The sequence below is a fragment of the Tachysurus vachellii genome, chromosome 1, assembly GCF_030014155.1.
Source record: "Tachysurus vachellii isolate PV-2020 chromosome 1, HZAU_Pvac_v1, whole genome shotgun sequence".
NCBI classification, from domain to species: Eukaryota; Metazoa; Chordata; class Actinopteri; order Siluriformes; family Bagridae; genus Tachysurus; species Tachysurus vachellii.
Window position 1 is genome coordinate 33,072,584 of NC_083460.1, and position 21,102 is coordinate 33,093,685.

General features: G+C 35.6%; 2 protein-coding genes across 3 annotated transcripts in view; both read left to right on the forward strand.

Moving 5' to 3' along the window:
* The window catches only part of efl1 (elongation factor like GTPase 1), a 292,867-nt gene that overhangs the window by 82,647 nt on the left and 189,118 nt on the right, over positions 1 to 21,102 (forward strand). The window lies entirely within an intron of this gene.
* adamtsl3 (ADAMTS-like 3) overlaps positions 1 to 21,102 on the forward strand; it is a 169,629-nt gene that overhangs the window by 81,649 nt on the left and 66,878 nt on the right. For both annotated transcript variants that reach the window (XM_060883894.1, XM_060883901.1), the window contains exons 4-7: positions 6,145 to 6,272; positions 10,470 to 10,515; positions 13,451 to 13,687; positions 15,695 to 15,821. In XM_060883894.1, coding sequence (XP_060739877.1) covers positions 6,145 to 6,272; positions 10,470 to 10,515; positions 13,451 to 13,687; positions 15,695 to 15,821 — 538 coding nt within the window. The remainder of the gene's footprint in view (positions 1 to 6,144; positions 6,273 to 10,469; positions 10,516 to 13,450; positions 13,688 to 15,694; positions 15,822 to 21,102) is intronic.

Consider the following 21,102-nt stretch of genomic DNA (forward strand, 5'->3'; position numbering starts at 1 on the left):
TTTTATTAGTGTTTGTAGATTTTAGAAGTCAATATGCGTTGTGGTGTTGGGTGTCTTGTAAACATAATTCTGAGTCTGCTTTGCCCCAAACATGATTTCTCACTTTGGTTTTTGATGCTCTAGCAAAAAGTCAGATTTTTTTGTTTAATAACCTCAAGGAAAGGGTACTTTTGGTCTTTAAATTCTCAATTCACAAATTTTTGAAATTACATTTTACAAATTACAGGCATCAATCAGTACAAAGTTGTTGTTGTTGTTATTTTTTGGGCTGTATCCAGTCCAGTGATGTGCATTATGAGATGAGCTAATATCAGTAGTATTCCTATGTATGAAAAAAAATATCTGAAGAACTTTGCTTGAAACAGTAAATTTTCTCCCATTATTACAGTAAATGTTCTCCAAGATCCAAAACTGCAGACAGGACACCAGCTGGCCTGGTTTAAGGCTCATGAATTATATAAAGTACATTGAGAAACATTCAGTCGGGAAAATCTTCTTAGCTATGTAAGCAGAATGATGCAGGACTCGAGTTTTATATAAATTAAGACTTTTACACAAGCAGGTGAAAATACACACAGAAAAAAAAAAAACATTTTTATTGTAGTCCTAAATATTACTGTTCACCTTCAGATTGGTGACAAATTAAAGAAAAATATAACATAGTGTTTTAATAAGTGTTGAGCCACTGTGAGCCATCAAAATGAGCTGTGCCATAGACTAGATGCTACAACCATACACATTTATGTATGTACATTATTTTTCACATATATTTTCAGATTTTTACATAGTTTTTATATAGTTTTTCTTTTTATTTATCTATCTCCTTTTGGTTTTATTTTTTATCCCTAATTCCATTCCTTTTATGCTTGAATACCGGACAGATGCAAAAAGCATTTCTCTGCATGTCGTACTCTGTATGTATGTGACAAATAAAATTAGATTTGATTTGATTTGGTATTTTTTGACAATTTTCTCAAACAATACTTAATTGATAAACAGCATTCTTCCAAAAGATAATCCTCTAGCTTTTGTGATGAAAATGATGATGATGATGATGATGATGATGATGATAGAGGAGAGCGCTAACTGGAAAGTCAGGAATCTCCCATAGGTATTGGGCTGGTAAATGTGAAGGTCATAGCATAAGATTTACATCCATTTTCATCCTCATAAAACCATTCAGTTGATGTGGGCAGTGTGAGAAGATAATATGCACCTCAGGAGAGAAATGTTTAATCACAGGATAAAGAATGAAAGTCATCAATCAGTATAACTATATATTGACTTTACAGTACGTATATATTGGATGATAAGACATGTTCGATTTTCAAACAGAACAGCTTAAATACCCACTCTTACTTTTCTCTAACACTAGACAGATGGATTGGGATTTAAATCCAAAAACAGTCGGTAACATGAAGAACCCTATTTTAAACATTTAACTGATCCATGTTAGTCCATAAATAATGGGATTAAATGCTCCACTATATTGGCCAGCAGTGCATTCATTAGCAGAATACTGCACAATGGAAAAGATTAATTAAGATACTGGAAATAAGAATTTTACAATGAAACTAGCTGTCAGCTTCCAGCAAATATTTTGAGCGGAACCCAACTTGGTTTCAAAAGGGTGTAGAGAAAAGTTTTCTGGCTACAGTTACTGCTGCTCAGAGGTGACTAATTTGGTGTTGTTTGCTATACTAGAGTTTGGTCTTTGTAGGTGTAAGCATTCAGTGCCAGCCATGCAGATTGTACCTTACTCATTACAGAATGCCAGGAAGTCAAAGCATCTTAGCAGTTTAATCCCTCTGCCTAAAAACATGGCAGTAAATTGTCCCCGAGTGTGAATGAGCATGTGGCGCTCTTTCTGTCTGTCTGCCTCTCTCTTTCTGTCTGTCTGTCTGTCTGTCTGTCTGCCTCTGCCTCTCTCTCTCTCTCTCCCTATATATATATATATATATATATATATATATATATATATATATATATATATATATATATATATATATATATTCACTGAGAATTGTTAAGCCAGCAGAAAAAGGCTTTTCAGAGTATGAGTTTGCCAGCTGAGAAGCCGTTCCATGGTTTGAACCCATGTCTTGAAGAACAGTATGTTTTCATTGGCAGCTGCTGATAGACTCTTTAATCTGAGCTGCTGTAGAACAAGCTTTTGAATTTCCAACATGGCTGTCCAACTTCTGGAATCAAGACACACACGGCCAACATATGTGTAGTGCTGGAGAGCACACACTATCCCGAAGCCTAATCCATGTATTTACTGCAGTTGTTTCAGTAAGAAATGTAGAGGAGAGAATATCTCTGTATTTTTTGTAAACTATTCCAGAATGTATCTTAATGTCTTCAATTCCCTATAATCAGATCAAAAAGCTGCGTTGCGATATTTTTGTGAAATAAAGAACAGCTTAAACTCTACAGAACATTTAATCAAAGATAAGGTTAGAGACAACATACATTCATTTACTTTATCCTACAGTTTAAAGTCACTCATCCTCAAGGAGCTAGATGCATAGACCAATTGTAACAGCTCTGTCAGAAAATCTCTTCTTTTTTTTGCCTTGAATCAAAATCTTTCAATTGCTGTATGGCTTGAAGGAGAAAGAAAGTTTAGATATTTAGATATTGTAGAGGGTTGTATACATGTATAAATTCTGTCAATGGAATAACAACATATGGGATTTGTATTTGGTAACAGTGAGAAAGCTAAGCTTATTTTCAAGGCCATGGTTTTAGGGACATTAGCCAATTAGTGGTAACAGGAAAATCCCACAACAGCTAGATTTGGGCCTTTGGGCAAAACCCTAAACCCACAATTGCTTGCATAGTGATTCTGTCTTATTGGCTGCTTTGATTAAAAGACTCATGAGTAAATGAAGTGAAAGTGTAATTAGCAAAAGATGTTAAATAAATCAGTTTTCATGCACTGTTCCAATCCAGAGTGCAAAATTTAAGTCTGTGTTGTTCTGTCACTGATTCTTATTTTCCATCATCATTTTATCATCCCTTATTTCTCTATGGAAATGTAGAATTGCTTTCTGATCTCACACTGCACTACAGAGCCAAATGTCAACCATCTGGTCAGCTTTTAGGTCCAGGACAAACTCACCTGCCCCCTATGTGTTCCGGAAGCTTCAAGATCTCTCCTTAGAATTATTTATTTATTTATTGTTTTTAGATATACTGCTCATGATGGAGTAAGAAAGTTCCTTTGAGCCCTCAGGATATTTTTAAGGAAATGTCTTCATGAGTAAGTGGAATAACAATGTATGGGACTTCAAGTGGATAATAAACTCAGGGAAAGCCCAGCTCATGTTCAAGGCTGTGGATTTGGGGGCATTAGCTTTTAGGCGGGGGTGTCGGAACTTGTTGAAAGGTGAATTATGTGAATTATAAATAATGTCAGGGAATAAATGAGTGTTTTTTACTCAGAGGAGAGATCTGGAGTTCAGTTCTTCTGGATGTACTGTCCAGAAACAATATGTTGCAAGAGTTTGTGGATCAGTTCGGCTCTTAAAACCCAATAGGGTGGTGTGTGGAGAATGACATTACAGGAAACACTCACCTCCCTCCTGAGTGTACAGGAGTGTACAAGATCTATTTTTTAAATTCCTTAGTTATACTGCATGCTTTGGCTCATACAGCAGAAAAAAAGAGCCGTTGAGACATTTGAAAGGAACAGGCGAGTAAAATGGGATACCACCATATGATATTTCGATTTAGGAAAGCCTAGCTTGCATTCAGTTCAGAGGGGATCTCCTTCAGGTCTGGTCAAATTGATTTTATTTAAGCCATGTTAATTGTCATTATAGATTGAACTGTACGATGTTTATGCTTTGATTGGAATAACAGCTTTCCAAAGAAAATGGTTGAGACTTTGCAACATGACATGGGTGCAGCCAAGACAGAGCCAGAGATGAAACAAATCATCACAGTTAGCCAAAACAAAAAATTTCCATGCACTTTTTGTGTTTCAAATCGCACTATATTCTTGCACACAATAAGACATATTCAGAGTTAAGCATGTGTACTGAGCAATTATAAATTGATAAACAGTATAACTATAGGAGATGAAATTGACCATAACAGAGGCATGTTTGATTTTCCTTGCACAATATCACAATAGCACAATAGCACAATGTTATTTATTATTTTTTTTTTAAAGATGTCTCTTAGATGAGACATCTTTATTGGAGCCATTGTTTATCTTAAGGAGAAAATATTATGTGAATAAAAATAGTAGCTACACTTCCGTAAATTGAATTGGACCCATAGTATATGTGTGCTTGGTCAGCTAATCTTTTACGCTATTGGTACGCTTTTATTCCTGACATCAAATCAGAAAATATCACTTTTGTTTGTTCCAGACTATCAGGGTGCTTTTTCCTGACAGTGTAGTCGTAACACACTTGCTACTAGTCCTCAAGGAAATAATCCCCATAGCAAGCGATGCAAGAGATCATACCGATTACAAAAGCTACAGGAGTCATTGCAGCAGGGTGAAGGATTGTTAGGATTGACCGGGACATTATTTTTTCTACATTAACCAGTTTGGTTAGTAAAAAGAGGCTGCAGCAGATGCCAATAGTACCTGGACATGGCTTTGACACACAGGCCCAGGAGGCATTTAATGATCACATTGTTCTGTATGAGATGAAAACAATGTCTGAAAAAAAAAAGATATTTCTCTCTGACCTCAAGCAACTAAATTCTGTCAATGGAATAACAACATATGGGATTTGTATTTGGTAACATTGAGAAAGTTAAGCTTATTTTCAAGGCCATGGTTTTAGGGACATTAGCCAATTAGTGGTAACAGGAAAATCCCACAACAATTTGGTTTCTAAGATCACAACAGTGAGCTAAGGAGCTATGTGGGATGTAGTGAGTATCACACTGGTGCCACCATAGCAGCCCAAAACACAAAGGTGATTACGCATCTAAAGCACCCACTCTCCGGAGTACCCGGAGGAATCCCCCGAGGCACGGGGAGAACATGCAAACTCCAAACACACAAGGCGGAGGCGGGAATCAAACCCCCAACCCTGGAGGTGTGAGGCAAACGTGCTAACCACTAAGCCACCGTGCCCCCCCTGCATCTAAAGCATAAGTTGCTAAATAGTTCTGAATTCATATGGCTGATGGTAGAATGGGTCTTCAGCTAGAGCACTGTCATTTGATGATAATAGACCAGAGGCTACTGAGTCCACTGGATATCGGTTACTGTTTCACTGTCGGTCGCCGCCAAGAATAGCGGTCAGCCTTAGAGCCATGCAATATACTATTAGAAACACCAGTCAAGCCTAGAAACAAATTAGCAGTAAAAATGATACACTGAGAAAGCCTGAGCAGGATTTTTTCCCCGAATGTATTTTCTGAATCAAATAAAAGAGGTGTCGTCTGACAAAATTTAGATCTGAGAGACTTAAATACATATCTTCTTAAAATGACTGCCATTCCATATGTCATACATACACAATGTTGTACAAGTAATAATCTGGGTCTAGAGATCTATTTTTATTTTTCTGCCAGTTCCATATTTTGCTGAATTTCAGTAGAGGCTGCTTTTCTGACTCGGTGAGGGGGCACAAGAGGGGTGTGACGTTCAAAATATGCATACTATTATTATTTTTTCTCTCTCCCTCCTACTGTGTGAAATGTGTCTGTAAGACTTCTCTCTGACCTCAAGCACCCTCACAGCTCAATTTCCTTCGTGCGTGCAGCACAGGAAATCCATGTGTATTTCTAAGGTGCTTGAGATCTTTTCTTTAGATGCAAAGCTCATGGAGTTTATGAGCGCTACATACAGTGAAATAATGTTGAAGGAATTTATGTATTCTCATTCACTTGGAGGCATTTAGATTTCTTGAAATTGAGCCTGGCCTAATTTCTGTCTAGTTAAACCTCTCTGATTCTTATTTTTTTAAAAAGTTTTTTATTCATCTTTGTTTTATCTTTGTTACCGATTTTTACTGATATTGTAGGATGGAAGGCATGTGGGTTTTAATTGCATAATCAGAGTTAGGAATGTCTTTGGATGGGATTTGGAATGAATCTGTGTGTGTGTGTGTGTGTGTGTGTGTGTGTGTGTGTGTGTGTGTGTGTGTGTGTGTGTGTGTGTTTTAGACATCAAGAACCACACGCTCTGATGAGGAGAGGGACAGTGGTTGGGATGCTTGGGGAACGTGGAGCGATTGCTCTCGCACCTGTGGCGGAGGAGCCTCTTACTCTTTACGGAGATGTCTCAATGGAGGGTTAGTAATTTTCCCATGACTTACACATATCTACAATCTTCTACAGATTCATTTTATTTTTTATGCATCCAAAAAGATTGACGTTAATAGCTAGTCTATGGCTAATATAGCTTCCTCTATTGGCCCAGGTCCACATAATTCCTTTCATGAGTCATGCTGCATAAAATTTTGTCCAGCAACTCTGTGATTAATATAGTATACACTATACTTTGTGTTTGTGTTATTGGTTGTGTTGGGTTGTGGTAGCACTTTTAATGCTGGCTTTGTAGCCAAGGTTTTTCTGATCACCAGTCCTTAAAATTCCTATTTTTTAAATACCTTTAAAACATTTATATATGTATAACCAATACAAAGTTAGGACACTGTAATGAGTCAGGCATAGTTCAGTAACCCATACATCTGTGACCAGGTTTTTCTGGGGGATTTTCGGTTTGACATATCACATCACCTTTATATCAGATTAAGTGCACTGAGCTATAAAGTCAGCTGTGCTGAGGTTCTATCATAAGTCAACCCAGAAAATGTTATGTCAACAAAAAATTATTCAGCTTGACTTGAAATGTCATCTTTGACTAAAGCCTGTTGGAATAGGATTTTATAAATGTTTATATAGGATTATATCAGGTATTTGTGTCTGGAGATAGTGAACAAGTGAGAAATTTTGGCTTAATGGTTGGTGGGAATCCAGTGGGTACTGTAGAATACACAGTTTAATCAAAAACTCAGTTTTTGTTCTAATCTAGTTAATAACAGATAGAAAGCCTGTAGGGATAACATTGCTTGCTTGTTCTTGCCACAATTCCCTAGATGCTTTCTGATAAGAAATCACATCCAGCCCTGTAAGACTCATTCAGGTTTTATGTTGCCCTTTGAACACCCAATCTATACTGTTGCTAAATCATTTTTAGTTGCTTTTTTTTTTTTTTAAATACAATTGACCTTGGTACAAGTTGTATTTTTTATTTTTTTTTCAATTTAAGCCAATTGCATTTCTATCACAATAAGTGATGTTCATCCTCCTATTGTGTGTGTGTCTGTGTGCGTGTTCACATTTTGTCCCCATTATGATGTTTGATGTGAACATTTTGCTGATTGGATAATTGCATAAACCAGAAGGTGTATAGTCGTACCTGGCAACACTTACTATATTTTTTTAAGATATTTATTATTTAATTTATTATCCCCGAGTCTTTCATTAATGTATCTTATCTCAGTCTATTTGCCCATCAACAGGTAATTGAATTAAAGTGAAATGCACAGTACTAGAGACAGCTATCGATCAGAACCGTCTCAGTTAAGGTTGACATGAGAGAGGGGAAAGCGGTGTGCCATTTCCAGAATTTCTCTCCTACTTGATGTTTCCTTTTCACTTCCTTTCTTTCCAACTTCTGCTTGTGTGCTCTCTAGGCTGTGAAAATAGACATTGTTAATTATGCATTCAAGTGCTCATTTGATGATAGAGAATCCAGCACTGTCAGAAATGCTGTGCATAATTTACAATGCATTGTGGGGAAAACTCATTAAAACTTGCTGAAACCCCAGAAATAATGAAAGAGGTTTCATTCTTATAATATATATATTTTTTTGCTTCCATGCTAAATTACGATAACAATACAATGTCTTTATTGGGAAAAATGTAATTTCTCACTGTATGGATTAAATTATGCACAATATGATCAAATTTATTTTTTTTATATTAATCCTAAATCAAAGGTCTTAGTGCACTTCAAGAACTGATTGTATTTGGAACACTGAATTTTGTAAAATCATAGACTCCGTCATTCTTTTAACGCTCTTCTAAAGTTGAATACGATATTTCATTAACTGAATGAAGAAGGTATGCTAACACATAACAAATTGTACAGTCTACATCCATCGACTGTTTATAGCTGATCATTTAGGTTAGGAACAAATCACAATGTAGTATGATGTTATATGAAATGCACCCACGAGAGTAGTCCAGTAATTCCCAATGCAAAATGGAGTTACTGTTATCAACTTGAATATTTCAATTTATTTATAAAGCGCTTTTAACAATTCACATTGTCTCAAAGCAGCTTTACAGAAGTATAGAAATAAAACATTATATGTTCTTATATAATAATTTCTATACTACTTATATTGAAAATTTCTATCAATTTATAGATGCCAATCAGCCTACAACATATGTAATTATGGGAGGAAACTGGAGTACGCAAAGGTAACCCAGAAGTACAATCTGACCATGCAAGCTCCACACACACAGGGTATAGACTGGAATCAATCCCCCAGAGGAGAAGCCACAGCACCCTCAGTTGAAATCTATCACTTGCTATCGACTTGGTGCATAAATTTAGGGGTTATTATAAAAAACAAACACATTTAAATATGTCTAATATTAATCTTGAATTTTTGTATTATATTATACTAATTATATTAGTATATTTATATTAGTATATATATATATATTATATATATACAATTTCCATTGTTTAAAAGCGCTACACAAATATATTTCGATTTTTTAATTAATTTGATTTTTGAACATACTGTTTAAAACGATAGCACAAATTTGGACTGAGCTTAGGCTCCTGCCAGAGTTGAATTTTAAATGATGTCTCTGCTTCTGTGAGGATAATTTCCAACAGACTAGTGCATGAATTGGCTACTCTAAATTTTCTGTAGTATGCCCTGTGACCTGGCACACCATCCAGTGTGTATCCCTGTTGTGCACACAGTGGTCCAAAGATCTCCCACAACCCTAACCAGAATAAAGTGATTACTGGAGCTCAGTGAATGAGGGTATCATCTGATCTCAGTATCAATGAATAATATAGATGGGTAGAGGTTTTTCAACCATTATGAGGAGTTTATTATTCAAATTGTATACATTGTGTTGCTGAGGCTAACTGCAATACTGTATATTGCCTTGCACAAAAATGGCATTCATAAGACTACTTCTCTATTTTCTAGAATAACATAGCGTTTTTCCACTGGTCCGAAACCTCAGGTCAAAAACGTTAGCACTCCATCTTTTACAGTTCAGCTGAAAGACATGCATCATTTGTACTCAGCTAGTTTCAGTAGAGGAAGCTAATTGGCCCAGATGTGCCGCCGAATCAACAATTCCGATTAGACTGTGTTTTGGGTCTTGTTAAGAGAGTGTTTGTTGCCTGCTACTGTCAGATTGGAATGTGTGTATTATAATTGAACACTTCCTGTGTGCAAAGATGTGTTATTTGCAGGAGTTTTAAGTTTCTTATGAGATGCAGATGTCTCATGTTTTTTTATTTCCCAGAACTCCACCAACCCAGACACTGCAGCTGCTTAATCCATCTTTATTCATAACCTTATTGCTATTGTAGTGTTTTATATCTTCACTTATAAACAACATATAATGTGCAGTTCTTGAAAATTGTGAGTATTAGCTTAAAAATACTGCATTCAAAAAAATGTGTGCTTGAACTTGTCTCATTCCACAGTTATTTTTTTGCTTTGAAAATTTTCAATGTCGCTTTGCAAATAGTTAGAATCTTTCACCACATTCTCTATGTTCCTGTTTTAACACTTCACTGACGACTTCGAGTGGCATCGATGGAGAGTTAATGAGAAGAGTTTCATTTCATTTGACTCACATATTTAGGATCATGTTATTCAATATACGATTATTTTAGAACTGAATCTTTGCAGTACAGTGTTAGCATCCCTTTGCATGTTTAAAGAAGCACATTGTTGTTTAAAAACAAGAACAACGATAAATCATTAGATGTAACTAAATGCTAATAGCTTCTCTTTTGTTTAGGTGAAAATTCTAGAGCTGTACAATAATTGTCCTAATATTTTCCCCTCAACATAGTGTAAATGCTTTGCTCAATTACTGTAATGAATATAAAACATTGTTTGTCTGTCTTTATTGATTTATTTATTTATTTTTGATGATGTTGGCTGAGAGTAACAAAGTAAAATTTCAATGAATAGGCATGTCATTCTGTCATGATGTTGGAAACAACTATGATGAAAAACATTTACATACCAAAATGAATGTTTCTATATTGCTATATAAGCTAAAATGATGTTCTTGGTTATTAAGAATAAGCGTTTGTAACACAGTGTTAATTTGGTTTCAGTGTCTTATATATTACTTCTAACAGAACATTTACAAGGAGTTACAAGTCATGTTATTTATTTATTTATTTATTTATTTATTTTGCTCTGCAGGAATTGTGAAGGAAGAAATATCCGTTATAGGACTTGCAGCAACACAGTAAGTCCATATTAGACACGCTAAAACACATACACTATATTGACAAAAATCTTTGGCCACCTGATCAACACACCCATTATACATACAGTTTGCTCACCACATTCAGTTTGTAGAGTGGTTTTTGAGTACCTACACTACAGTGGGGTCCAGAGGTCTACGGCCAGCAGTAAACCTGCTTCTATTTGGCATTCCTAGTCTATTTAACACAAATGTATTTGTATTGCAAATTATACTATAAGCTATAACAACATGAGCGAGATTCGTGGAAAATTTACCTGGATTTCAGATTTTCTGAACTTGAGCTGACACAGACTCCATATATTTGTGTTAACAGTACAAAGTATAGGACTTGTGGAAAATCTGGTCTATGGTACTAAAGAGTTAACACGTTTGTTTACATTTAAATGATGTCTTAAAATTGTGCATTATAAATAATTTGGTCAAATTATTAATGCCACTTTTCATAATGATGTTATTTTTAATGGGAAAGAAAACTCACAGTGGCTCTGTTATAGTCTATAGAAGGTATCAGCTATAGAAGTTAAACTCTTCTCTTTTGCTACAGTATAGTATGTCCCCTATAAGCAAACCAAAAATAGAAACGTCTTTCATTTTCCTGTCCTTTTAAAAAAATTATAACTTGTGGTCTAGCATATGGTAAAGTCCCCTGCTTCATCTTTTTCAAAGATAGGTTTAGATGGAAAACGTTTCTTTTCCATCTATGTCTCTTGTGTAGCCAGCCTCCATGTCTCCATCAACACGCAAGAAGCCATCTGTCCCTTTTCCATCCATTTTAATCAGCAGCCTCTATTTCCACCATTGAAGTGGTTTTGAATGGTTTTGTGGTTGCCAGGTCAAAAACAGTCACTGCATAATATTCAAACTGATGGTGTTAAAATGTGGATCTTAAGAACGGGTCTTTGTGTGTCAAAGATTATTAACAGCATATTTATTGTGTTGGCTCTAGGCTCGGTTTCTTAGGTGCATGAATATCATTTCTTTTTCAGATTCTCATCACACTGCCAATCACTGACTCTAAATTTGTGTGAAAGTGTGAAATATTGATAGCAAGTTATCATGCAATAAGACAGAATTTAAACTTTATTTAGGCCATAACTGATCAAAATTTATTTTGGAGTTTTTCTCTCTATCGTGATTTTTTTGATCCAGACTTCAAGTGAATAACAACCCCATTAAATACAAGCTAGTACATATCTGGTAGATAAAGTATTAATGAACCTATAGGGATAAACTAAATCAAATATGTTTTAACACTAAATGACCACTGAACACTGTTCAAAGCTTTAATAGATTAATAATAATAATAATAATAATAATAATATTCAATGTAGGTTATGAAAGTAATCCAGCACCATCCAATTGTGTTCATGTTTAATTAGTTTTCTTTCTTCTAGAGTATGTTTAATTGAATTTACTATGTGTTACTATGAACAGAAATATTTTCAGTCACAACTGCTCTCACACTCATATATAATTTTAGATGATAATCATTTATTGACGCAGCTAAAAGCGTCATTGTGTTCAAAGTTACCATTTAAAATTATGTCTGTTTTTTTGTGGCTTTTTTGCCAGTTTGATTGAGACCAATCAGCCAATCATAGACAGCTTACCAACCAGGGAGATTAAAGGTTAACACATGCTCTGTTAAGACATATCAAGCCACCTTTATAAGTATTTTTGAATCATAGGGTAGCATAACACAATGGAGAGGAAGTATACTGTAATATGTCCTGTGATGTGGGTTATAAACTAGATTCTCGGAGAAGCCTAAATAAAGACTAGGCTGTATCCAGCTGCCTGTGTCTAATACATCACTTATTCACTGTTAACACTGGCAGGTTTGTGGTAAATTAGGAATCACTCACAGCCCCTGAGTGTGAAAAGAAAGAAAGAAGGTGTGTGACAGAACCTTCCATTTATAACCAAGTTCCCAATTTCTTAATCTTGGGCTAGATGCATGTACATAAGGAGGCTCAGTGTGAAACACATCTTGATGCAACTGCAAATGTGTCTGACATTAACACCTTGTAAAAGTCTGTAGCTTTTCACAAAACTGTAAGCTCCAATATTTGTGCAAATTGTGATCTTATAGCCTTAATAAAATGGTGTAAATGTTGAACAAAAAAAGGGTTGGGAATAATGAGCAAGGACAATTCTTTGACAAAAATGGTTTAATAAATGATGTTTTTATTAAAGAACAAGGGCAGAGGAATTGTACTGTTACTGTACGTACTCAAGTAAAATTAAAAGAGATAAAAAAAATACTCCTTACATTTTCACTATAACTTCCAAATTAATAATTACAAAACTCACAAATTTTATTTTATTTCTATAACTTTAAAATTCAGCATTCAAAGCTGAAGTAATGTGTTTGTTTAGTTCAAGGGTGGTAAATTAGATAGTTTAGCTAGTTTTGTTGCTACTCTGAGTTACCTTTCAATCGAGAAGATTTATTGAACATCAACTAAAATCAAATTTCAAAATCAAATTTTCCAGATGATTGCATACCAAATTAGACATGCATGATCAGAAAAGATGACCTTGTCAGTTGTTTTCAGTTCCAAATATCTCCTTTTTACTTTTCATTTTTAAAAAGTAGATAATTTTTTACTTTCACTCCAGTTTATGTTTTGCCAATTTTAATTTTGAAAATGTACTCATACTTTACAGTAAACCTTTTCTATACATTTGTCCATTCCAAATATTTACTTTTCCCTGACCCCTATATATATAATCACATATATTTATATAAAGATTTTCCAGGATATGCTATCAAGATATCATCAAGATAAACTATAACGCCTATGTTTCCATTTTAAGTAATGGGAACATTGATGTCTGACTATATTTGTTGTGTGCTTTGATAAAAAGAGAGTGTATTTACGAAAACTAATGTGTTTGTTTCTCTGATTAGGACTGTCCTTCTGAGTCAGGGGACTTCAGAGCTCAGCAGTGCTCTGCCCACAATGACATCAAATACCAGGGACAGACATATGAGTGGATTCCAGTGAGCTATGACCCGATCTCTCCTTGTGCCCTCAAGTGCCAGGCTCGAGGGAAGAGCTTAGTGGTGGAATTGGCACCGAAAGTGCTGGATGGCACGAGGTGTAAAGCAGATTCTCTGGATATGTGTATTAATGGTATATGTCAGGTGAGGTCACATCATCTGTTCTAATCAGTACTCTGTGGGTCAAACATATTTAGTATGAGGTGGGTGTCTAGGAAATTTCCTAGACAGCCACCATGTGACAGCAGTACAATGGAAGAACAGGGAATGAAGTCAGGAGCTTCAGGGAAAGTTCACGTCAAACATCAGAAAGTGAAAAAAATGAACTTGGCAAGGCATGGTTCCAGACAATCTGGTTGGAATATTGCAAAACCTGAAAATCACTCAGAATGATATATAAAACAAAGACATCCAGTGAGGGTAGTTCAGTGGTTGAAACTGCCTTGTTGTTGTGACAGATGGGACAGATGAGATAACAGATTGGCCAGATTACTTTGAGTTGGCAGGAAAGCTACAGCAAAACAAATAACCACACATTACATCTGCGGTGAGCAGAAAAGCATTTCAGGGTACAACAAATTGTGAACATTGAGGCAGATGAGCTACAAAAGCAAAAGTTCGAGTCCCTTTCTGTCAGCCAAGAATAGGAATCTGAGGCTACAGTGGGCACAGACACTGTTTTTCCAATCTTCAATTATCTATATATATAAAACTGCATGTATATAACTGTTGTTTTTTATATATATATTTATACATGTTGAAAACATTTATGTATTCAAACTTTTTAACTATCTTTACTACTGCAAAAGGCAATTACCAGCTTTCATATTATGAATTCAATATACAAAAATTTCAAAAGCTGTTCTTCAGAGAGTATGGATGTTTGGGGAGGAAAATTTGCATCGCTGATGTTTAAACAATTAAACAATTAATCCCAAGTAATTCCTGTGGTAAAGGTTCATGGAAAAGTGTTCCTCTTAATTTACAAACAAATCTATTAAAGTCTGCTAGGGCCATTATTACATGAATTAAGCGCTGAAATGAGACCTAACTAAATTTAAACCCAGTTTGGCTCATGCATAGTGCCTTCATACCTCATACAGTCATGTGTCATATTATTTCTCTCAGACATCATATCATAATTTACTGATGGTTCGTAACTAAAATAAAAAAACAATATATGAATGTTTTGAAGTATCTAGGACTACCGTATGCTTACATAAGTCTGTGACTAGCTGGTTTTTATTTTAACAAGTATTTGTGGTTGAAACTACATTTCTAATAGTGTAGATGAACTGTGCAGATGTGTATACTGTAGGAGAAAAAGAGACAACTAGAAAGAAACTGATATATAGAGAAAGACTGCTCATGAATGAATGCTCAGTGTGCTCAAACACTAATCTACCTGTTGATGAAAAGGTTAAAAAAAAAGGCTTCTTGCACTTACTAGACAAAATCTGCATCAACCTTTGTGTACTTTACATATAAAATTGTGGGTTTAGATTCTCTCTCAGGTCTCAGTGGTGTCTGCATGTCTGTAATGAATTGTAAGAAAAATGTTTGACATAAGATGTAAGACATAACTCAGAATTTCAACTTATGATTATAAAAATCACATTAGCCTTTTTGAATTTATTCATTCATTCATTCATCTTCTACCGCTTATCCGAACTACCTCGGGTCACGGGGAGCCTGTGCCTATCTCAGGCGTCATCGGGCATCAAGGCAGGATACACCCTGGACGGAGTGCCAACCCATCGCAGGGCACACACACACTCCCATTCACTCACGCAATCACACACTAGGGACAATTTTCCAGAGATGCCAATCAACCTACCATGCATGTCTTTGGACCGGGGGAGGAAACCGGAGTACCCGGAGGAAACCCCCGAGGCACGGGGAGAACATGCAAACTCCACACACACAAGGCGGAGGCGGGAATCGAACCCCGACCCTGGAGGTGTGAGGCGAACGTGCTAACCACTAAGCCACCGTGCCCCCTTTTTGAATTTAAGCACAATTTATTTTATATGACCTGCTTAAAACCAGTATTTTGAGTGAGATAGCCAAATAATTTAAACTGATTTAACAATAAACAACTTATTCTTCATACTGAGCCCTGTTGTTTTTTTTTCCCTCTTCATTTGGCAGGAAGTGGGCTGTGATAGACAGTTGGGCAGCAACACTAAGCCGGATAACTGTGGAGTGTGTGGAGGAGATGGCTCGAGCTGCCGCCTGATCCGAGGCCAATCACAGATACATGTCTCGTTAGAGGAACGTATGTGCTCACACACACTCAAGCACTCAACACATTATATAGACACTCTACAGAATCAAAATGCATTCATATATTCTCAAACACACACTTTAACAGTCAAATACAAACTCGCTCTGTCTAAAACATTATAGCATGCAGATACAGGTGAAGAGCCTGCGAATTAGCCAGGTTGGTTTGGGCTCCCAAGACATATACAGTAACTCACAAAATCACTCTTTACAACTGTGGTGATTTTATAATGGAAACAAGATTAGAGTAAATTTTCCACACTTCAATTGTCATAACTAAATCTCTTAACATGTGTCAGAAAGATTGCATGCATTGTGTTGCTGCCACATGATTGACTGATAAGTAAACTGCATAAATGAGCAAGTGTATGGTTTGGGGGGTCAATTTATACCACCACTATGAGTGCATGGTGTTTGCATGTTCTTGTTTTTTTTTTTTTGAGATTTCCTCTAGGAACCCTGGTTTCCTAATTCAGCTCAAAGACATGCATTGTAGGTGTGGATGCATTGTGTGAATTGTGGGTAGAGATACACACATTATAAAAGTAATGTTGATCATTATTGTATTTATGCACATTAAAGTAAATTAATGTGTGCCCACTTCCAAATATACCGTCACATAACTTCATTAGGAACAGGACAAAACTCTCAAGCAGCACAATAGAAAGTGTTCATGCTATGAACTCATACTCTTATGACAATGCCACGGCTGTTTTTGGTCAAGGGAGCAATACAGGTATCCAACTTAGATATGAAATAGAGAACGTTGGTAGGTAAAAAAAAGAAGCAAACATCTTCAAAAACTGAACCTGGGTTTGGATTTAATGCACCATATGATACGTACAGTACATCAAATATACAACCTCACCTCTTACAGTAGTTTGTTTTATACTGAATTTGGTTAGACACACTTTGGATTGTTCCAGCAGTGAAGTGCCTCTAGATTTTCATGAATGTCTTTGGTTATTTGATGGAGCTGTTCAGGCACGATTTTAAAATATTGACTTTGTGTCTCGTTATGATTTTGTGGTAGTTAAGTGAAGTGTGCTTATTTTAATCAGGGCCTTATACCAGGTCAAGGATAAAGGGCTCTTTGAAGGGCGCAGAGGGTTTGCGAACATTCCAAGGTTGGTTATACATTCTTCGGGATCTCTGTTCTTTTGCAAGAATTGGCAGGTTTATTTGCATACTGGGTTTTACGGCTCAGCCAGACGAACATATTGTTTCACATGCTGGGAAACGGGATATTTTCGGGTGCTTGTAAAGAATTAGCGATTCCGTATGAAGGCACTAATGGGTTGCGTTTTTTTTTTTTAAAAGGCCAATAATAATCTGTTACACTTACTGTAATTCTTTCTTTCTTGGCATCATGAGCGCTTGGATTTGTTCACCGACTTTTAGACTTTTGTAGACATATTTGATAATCGTTTGATATGATTGGAAGGCCTTGCTAGTCGTTGCAGTTGTTTGAACTGCATTACAGTGGCATACCTCCGTTCTTTCCGTCTGCCCACTATTAAACATTTATTTACAAGTGAGGCAGGATTCAATCCAAGTATAGCGTTAGTGAATTCTGGGTTAAGGGAGTTAACAGTGGAGCGCTAGCAATTCCGGTATTTTGCTGCTAACCTAACAATAATTAACAAAAATTAGTGGTGTATCTCTTTTTTCAGACATTATAATCTCATTATGATGTGGTATATGACATATACATTTAATACTGCCAATATTTCAATAGGATGTTGAGTATTATTAGATTTATTAGATTTGGAGCTGTTTAAATGTTGTATTGCTTAATTGGTTTGATTTTAATTGACGAATTGTTCATCTTCTTGACCAACAGAGAGTGCACCCCAGTTTATGTTATTTAAGGTTTATAATAATATGATTTAATAATGCTTTGAACTAATACTCCACTAAAAACAAAAAGAGCTAATCGCTGAACATCTTATGCTTCATACACACCATCCTGTGTCACTGAAGCTGCAGGGTAAATATTTAGACTAGTGCACTGAACCCTAGCATAGCTAAAATGTTACTTTTAAACACATATCGCAAATTGCTCTTAAAAGTTTATTTAAGAGAAAAAGTGCCACGCTACAAATTAGATGGGCTCAGATGCTCTCCAGTGGAAAGACAGTTTTGTATTATTCTTGGAAAATCCTGAATATCTGTATTTAATCTTCCCAATCATGCTGAAGTTATTTTCCTCATCCAAAACCCCTTTTCCCGTCAAGCAAAGTGTCCGAGTGCTCAGATTAAAAAGTAGTAGACCATTTGGCATTTCTAGACTGCCGTGCTATTTTCTTTAAAAGTGCAACGTAACCTAATCCAAAAGCATTGAGCTCCCCCTAATAAATGGCGTCTAGCTAATAACTCACCGCTCGTCACGACTACATCCAGGCTTCCTTTATGCACTTCACAGTAAGCCTGAGTAATCTGATAGTTTTCTCTCTCCAGGATATTCTGTCCCGTTGGCTGGCATTCAGGATCTTACCGGCTTGTTGTTTTTGCGTTTACATTATTAATAAGTAGTAAAAACGCTTCTAACGAGTCACTGGCACTTGTGTTTCATTCCTTCACCATGTGCTGGCTCTCTACTGCATTCTTGAAAGACGAGTGCAGAATAACATTCACAGCAGCAGTCTGTGCTTTAGTATTCATTTTTGACTTATTTGACCTTCACGTGTTCACATGTCAGTGCATTTATCCTTTTGTTAACATATGCCAGAAGTATTAAACTAAATTTCAACATCTACATGCAAAGTCTTTAACACAGTCTAAAAATAATACTGTATGTAGTATTGCACTTTATTAGGAACACCTATGCACTTATTTATTTGTGCAATTATTACAATTATTAATTATTAAACCATAATAGCACAATGTATACAATCATGCACAATGTATACAATCATGCAGATTCAGGTAATGCTCATATCAAATATCAGAACAGAGAAAATATTGGCTCTCAGTGATATATATATATATAATTGAAAGTGGAATATCTATCTAATAGGAGGCTAGTGTATTGTGAATATGTTTCTGCATGAATATGCCATTTACTTACTGTAGATTTTTATACATGCTTATAATGAAATCATGAGATACTAAATTGAGGTTGCAAAATTATAATGTGTGTGTCGGACATAGTCTTTTATCTCACATTTACTATAAAAAATCAGCAAGTTAAAAATAAATAATGTGCTACACAATGTGTACATGGCTTGAAGGGCAAGCTAATTAACTGCACATCTGTAATACTTATGGCTCTCTACAATGCTTAAGATAAGCAACATCTCTTATTAAGCTGTCTCCTCCAATGTCCTGCATGTGGAAAATAAAAACATTTTTGTGGACTATATGTAGGCTTTCATTTTTTTAGTATTTGCAGCTGAAAAATACATTTCAGCATGAAAAATTGTGAAGCCAAACCTTGCATTGCATTGGATTTAAAACTTCTCCTCACTTTGGCAAATGTGAAAAGCAAATTTGCTTTAAATTTAAGACCAGAATGAAGCATAACTAAAACATGGCTATATTTTCGGCATACTGGGCCCTGCGCATGTAACTGTAGCGACAGTAGTACTGTGGAACAGTGTTAACGAATGTGCTTCTTAACAGAGTGCATGAGGTGCAAAGTTATTTGTGGAGTGGAGCAGTGACTTACATAAATTAACTCTGAATATATCCAAAATATCTACAAACAAAAATTTCAAAAACAAGTGAAATTGTTTTTTGATGTTTTTATTTATTTATTTATTTATTTATTTATTTATTTATTTATTTATTATTATTATTTTTAAGTATAATTATAAAAGAATAATAATTTTTATTATTTGTATTTTGTACCGTATATGTTTGAGATTTTAATACTCTGGACATTCTTTCTGGTATTTTATTTTAAGCCATTGACCAAATTTAAAATCCATCATCTATTCTTACAAAATAACCAAGGCGCCACTTTGGACTGGCAACTTTCAAAACATGCTTCATTTAAAACATACATTACTTTTCCCACACCATTGACCAGGCCTCAAAATATTATTCCATTATAATATGCATTAAATTCCAAACTGCATTAATAATATGCATTAAATTCTGGAACTTTCCAGAAGTGATTATTTTCAGGGGCACCCAAGACTCTGGCTCACTTCCAACCCTGGATGTGGTAGCCACTGCCAGACCGGGCAAATTTTCTCTTTCCTCCTTGTTAAAATGCATTAATAATGACGCGTCTCTCGTGAAACCTCAGCCCTCATATGACAGGGGCTTTCCTCAGTCATCGTGAATGGGCTTACTGGGCAAGTAGTAGATTGAATTGTAAATAAACTAGCAGCTGTTCAAATCTTCCACCGTAAATAAATCATTTAGGCTGGTATTAAATCTAACAGCTACATAAAATGTGTTGTGTCATAAAATGAGAAATAGTTCATGGAAATCCAGCCATACGAGTCTCCGGAATTTCTCTTGTCACTTACATTTCTACTCATTAACTTACTCGTTCATCCAATAACTAACTCACTCATTCATCAGTGATAAATGAGCAACACTTAAATAATTTGCATGGTTTGAATGAATCAAAGAGAGCATGGAGTTTAAGTCAGAGGCCCAGAGTAATAGAGGCAAAGAGAGGAAACCACTAAAGTTTACAATAGCTCTTAAACAGGCAGCATAAACAATTGAAAACTCAAGTACTTGCACACCAAAGCTGTAAGAGTTAGCATAAAAAGCCTTAACACGGCACGGATGCTGGTAATCAGTCCAAGTAGCTAGGTGAAGTGTTGAAAACTGCCTGGTTTCTGCATCACTTTCTCGTCTATTCAAGACTTTGCCACAAAGCATCTATACAGAAATAAACATCTAGATCTCTAATGAGTAGATGATTTAGGCAAGGCAAAAGAAACCTTTAAGTAAACCAACAACACCAATGACACGGAATAGTGGGATTATAAATCATTACATTGTACAGATATAGAAAAAATGCTGAATGTTCTGAATGACTCTTTATGATTACAGCAACTGTTATGAAAGTTTCATATCTACAGCATTAATGTAAGATTATTTATTAAAGTAAGGGTAAGACTTGTGCATAAGTTGTTCTGCACAATAGCAGAGTATGCATAGTGTAAATGATCAGGATGAATCAGGCAGGTACAGAGGGGAAATAAGAGCCATAGTTGTAGAAGTGTGTTAAGGATCAGGGATCAGGAATACAGGAACACAGCTTATAAGAGAGAGGAAAGGATTATAAGGTATGCTCTTATCATACA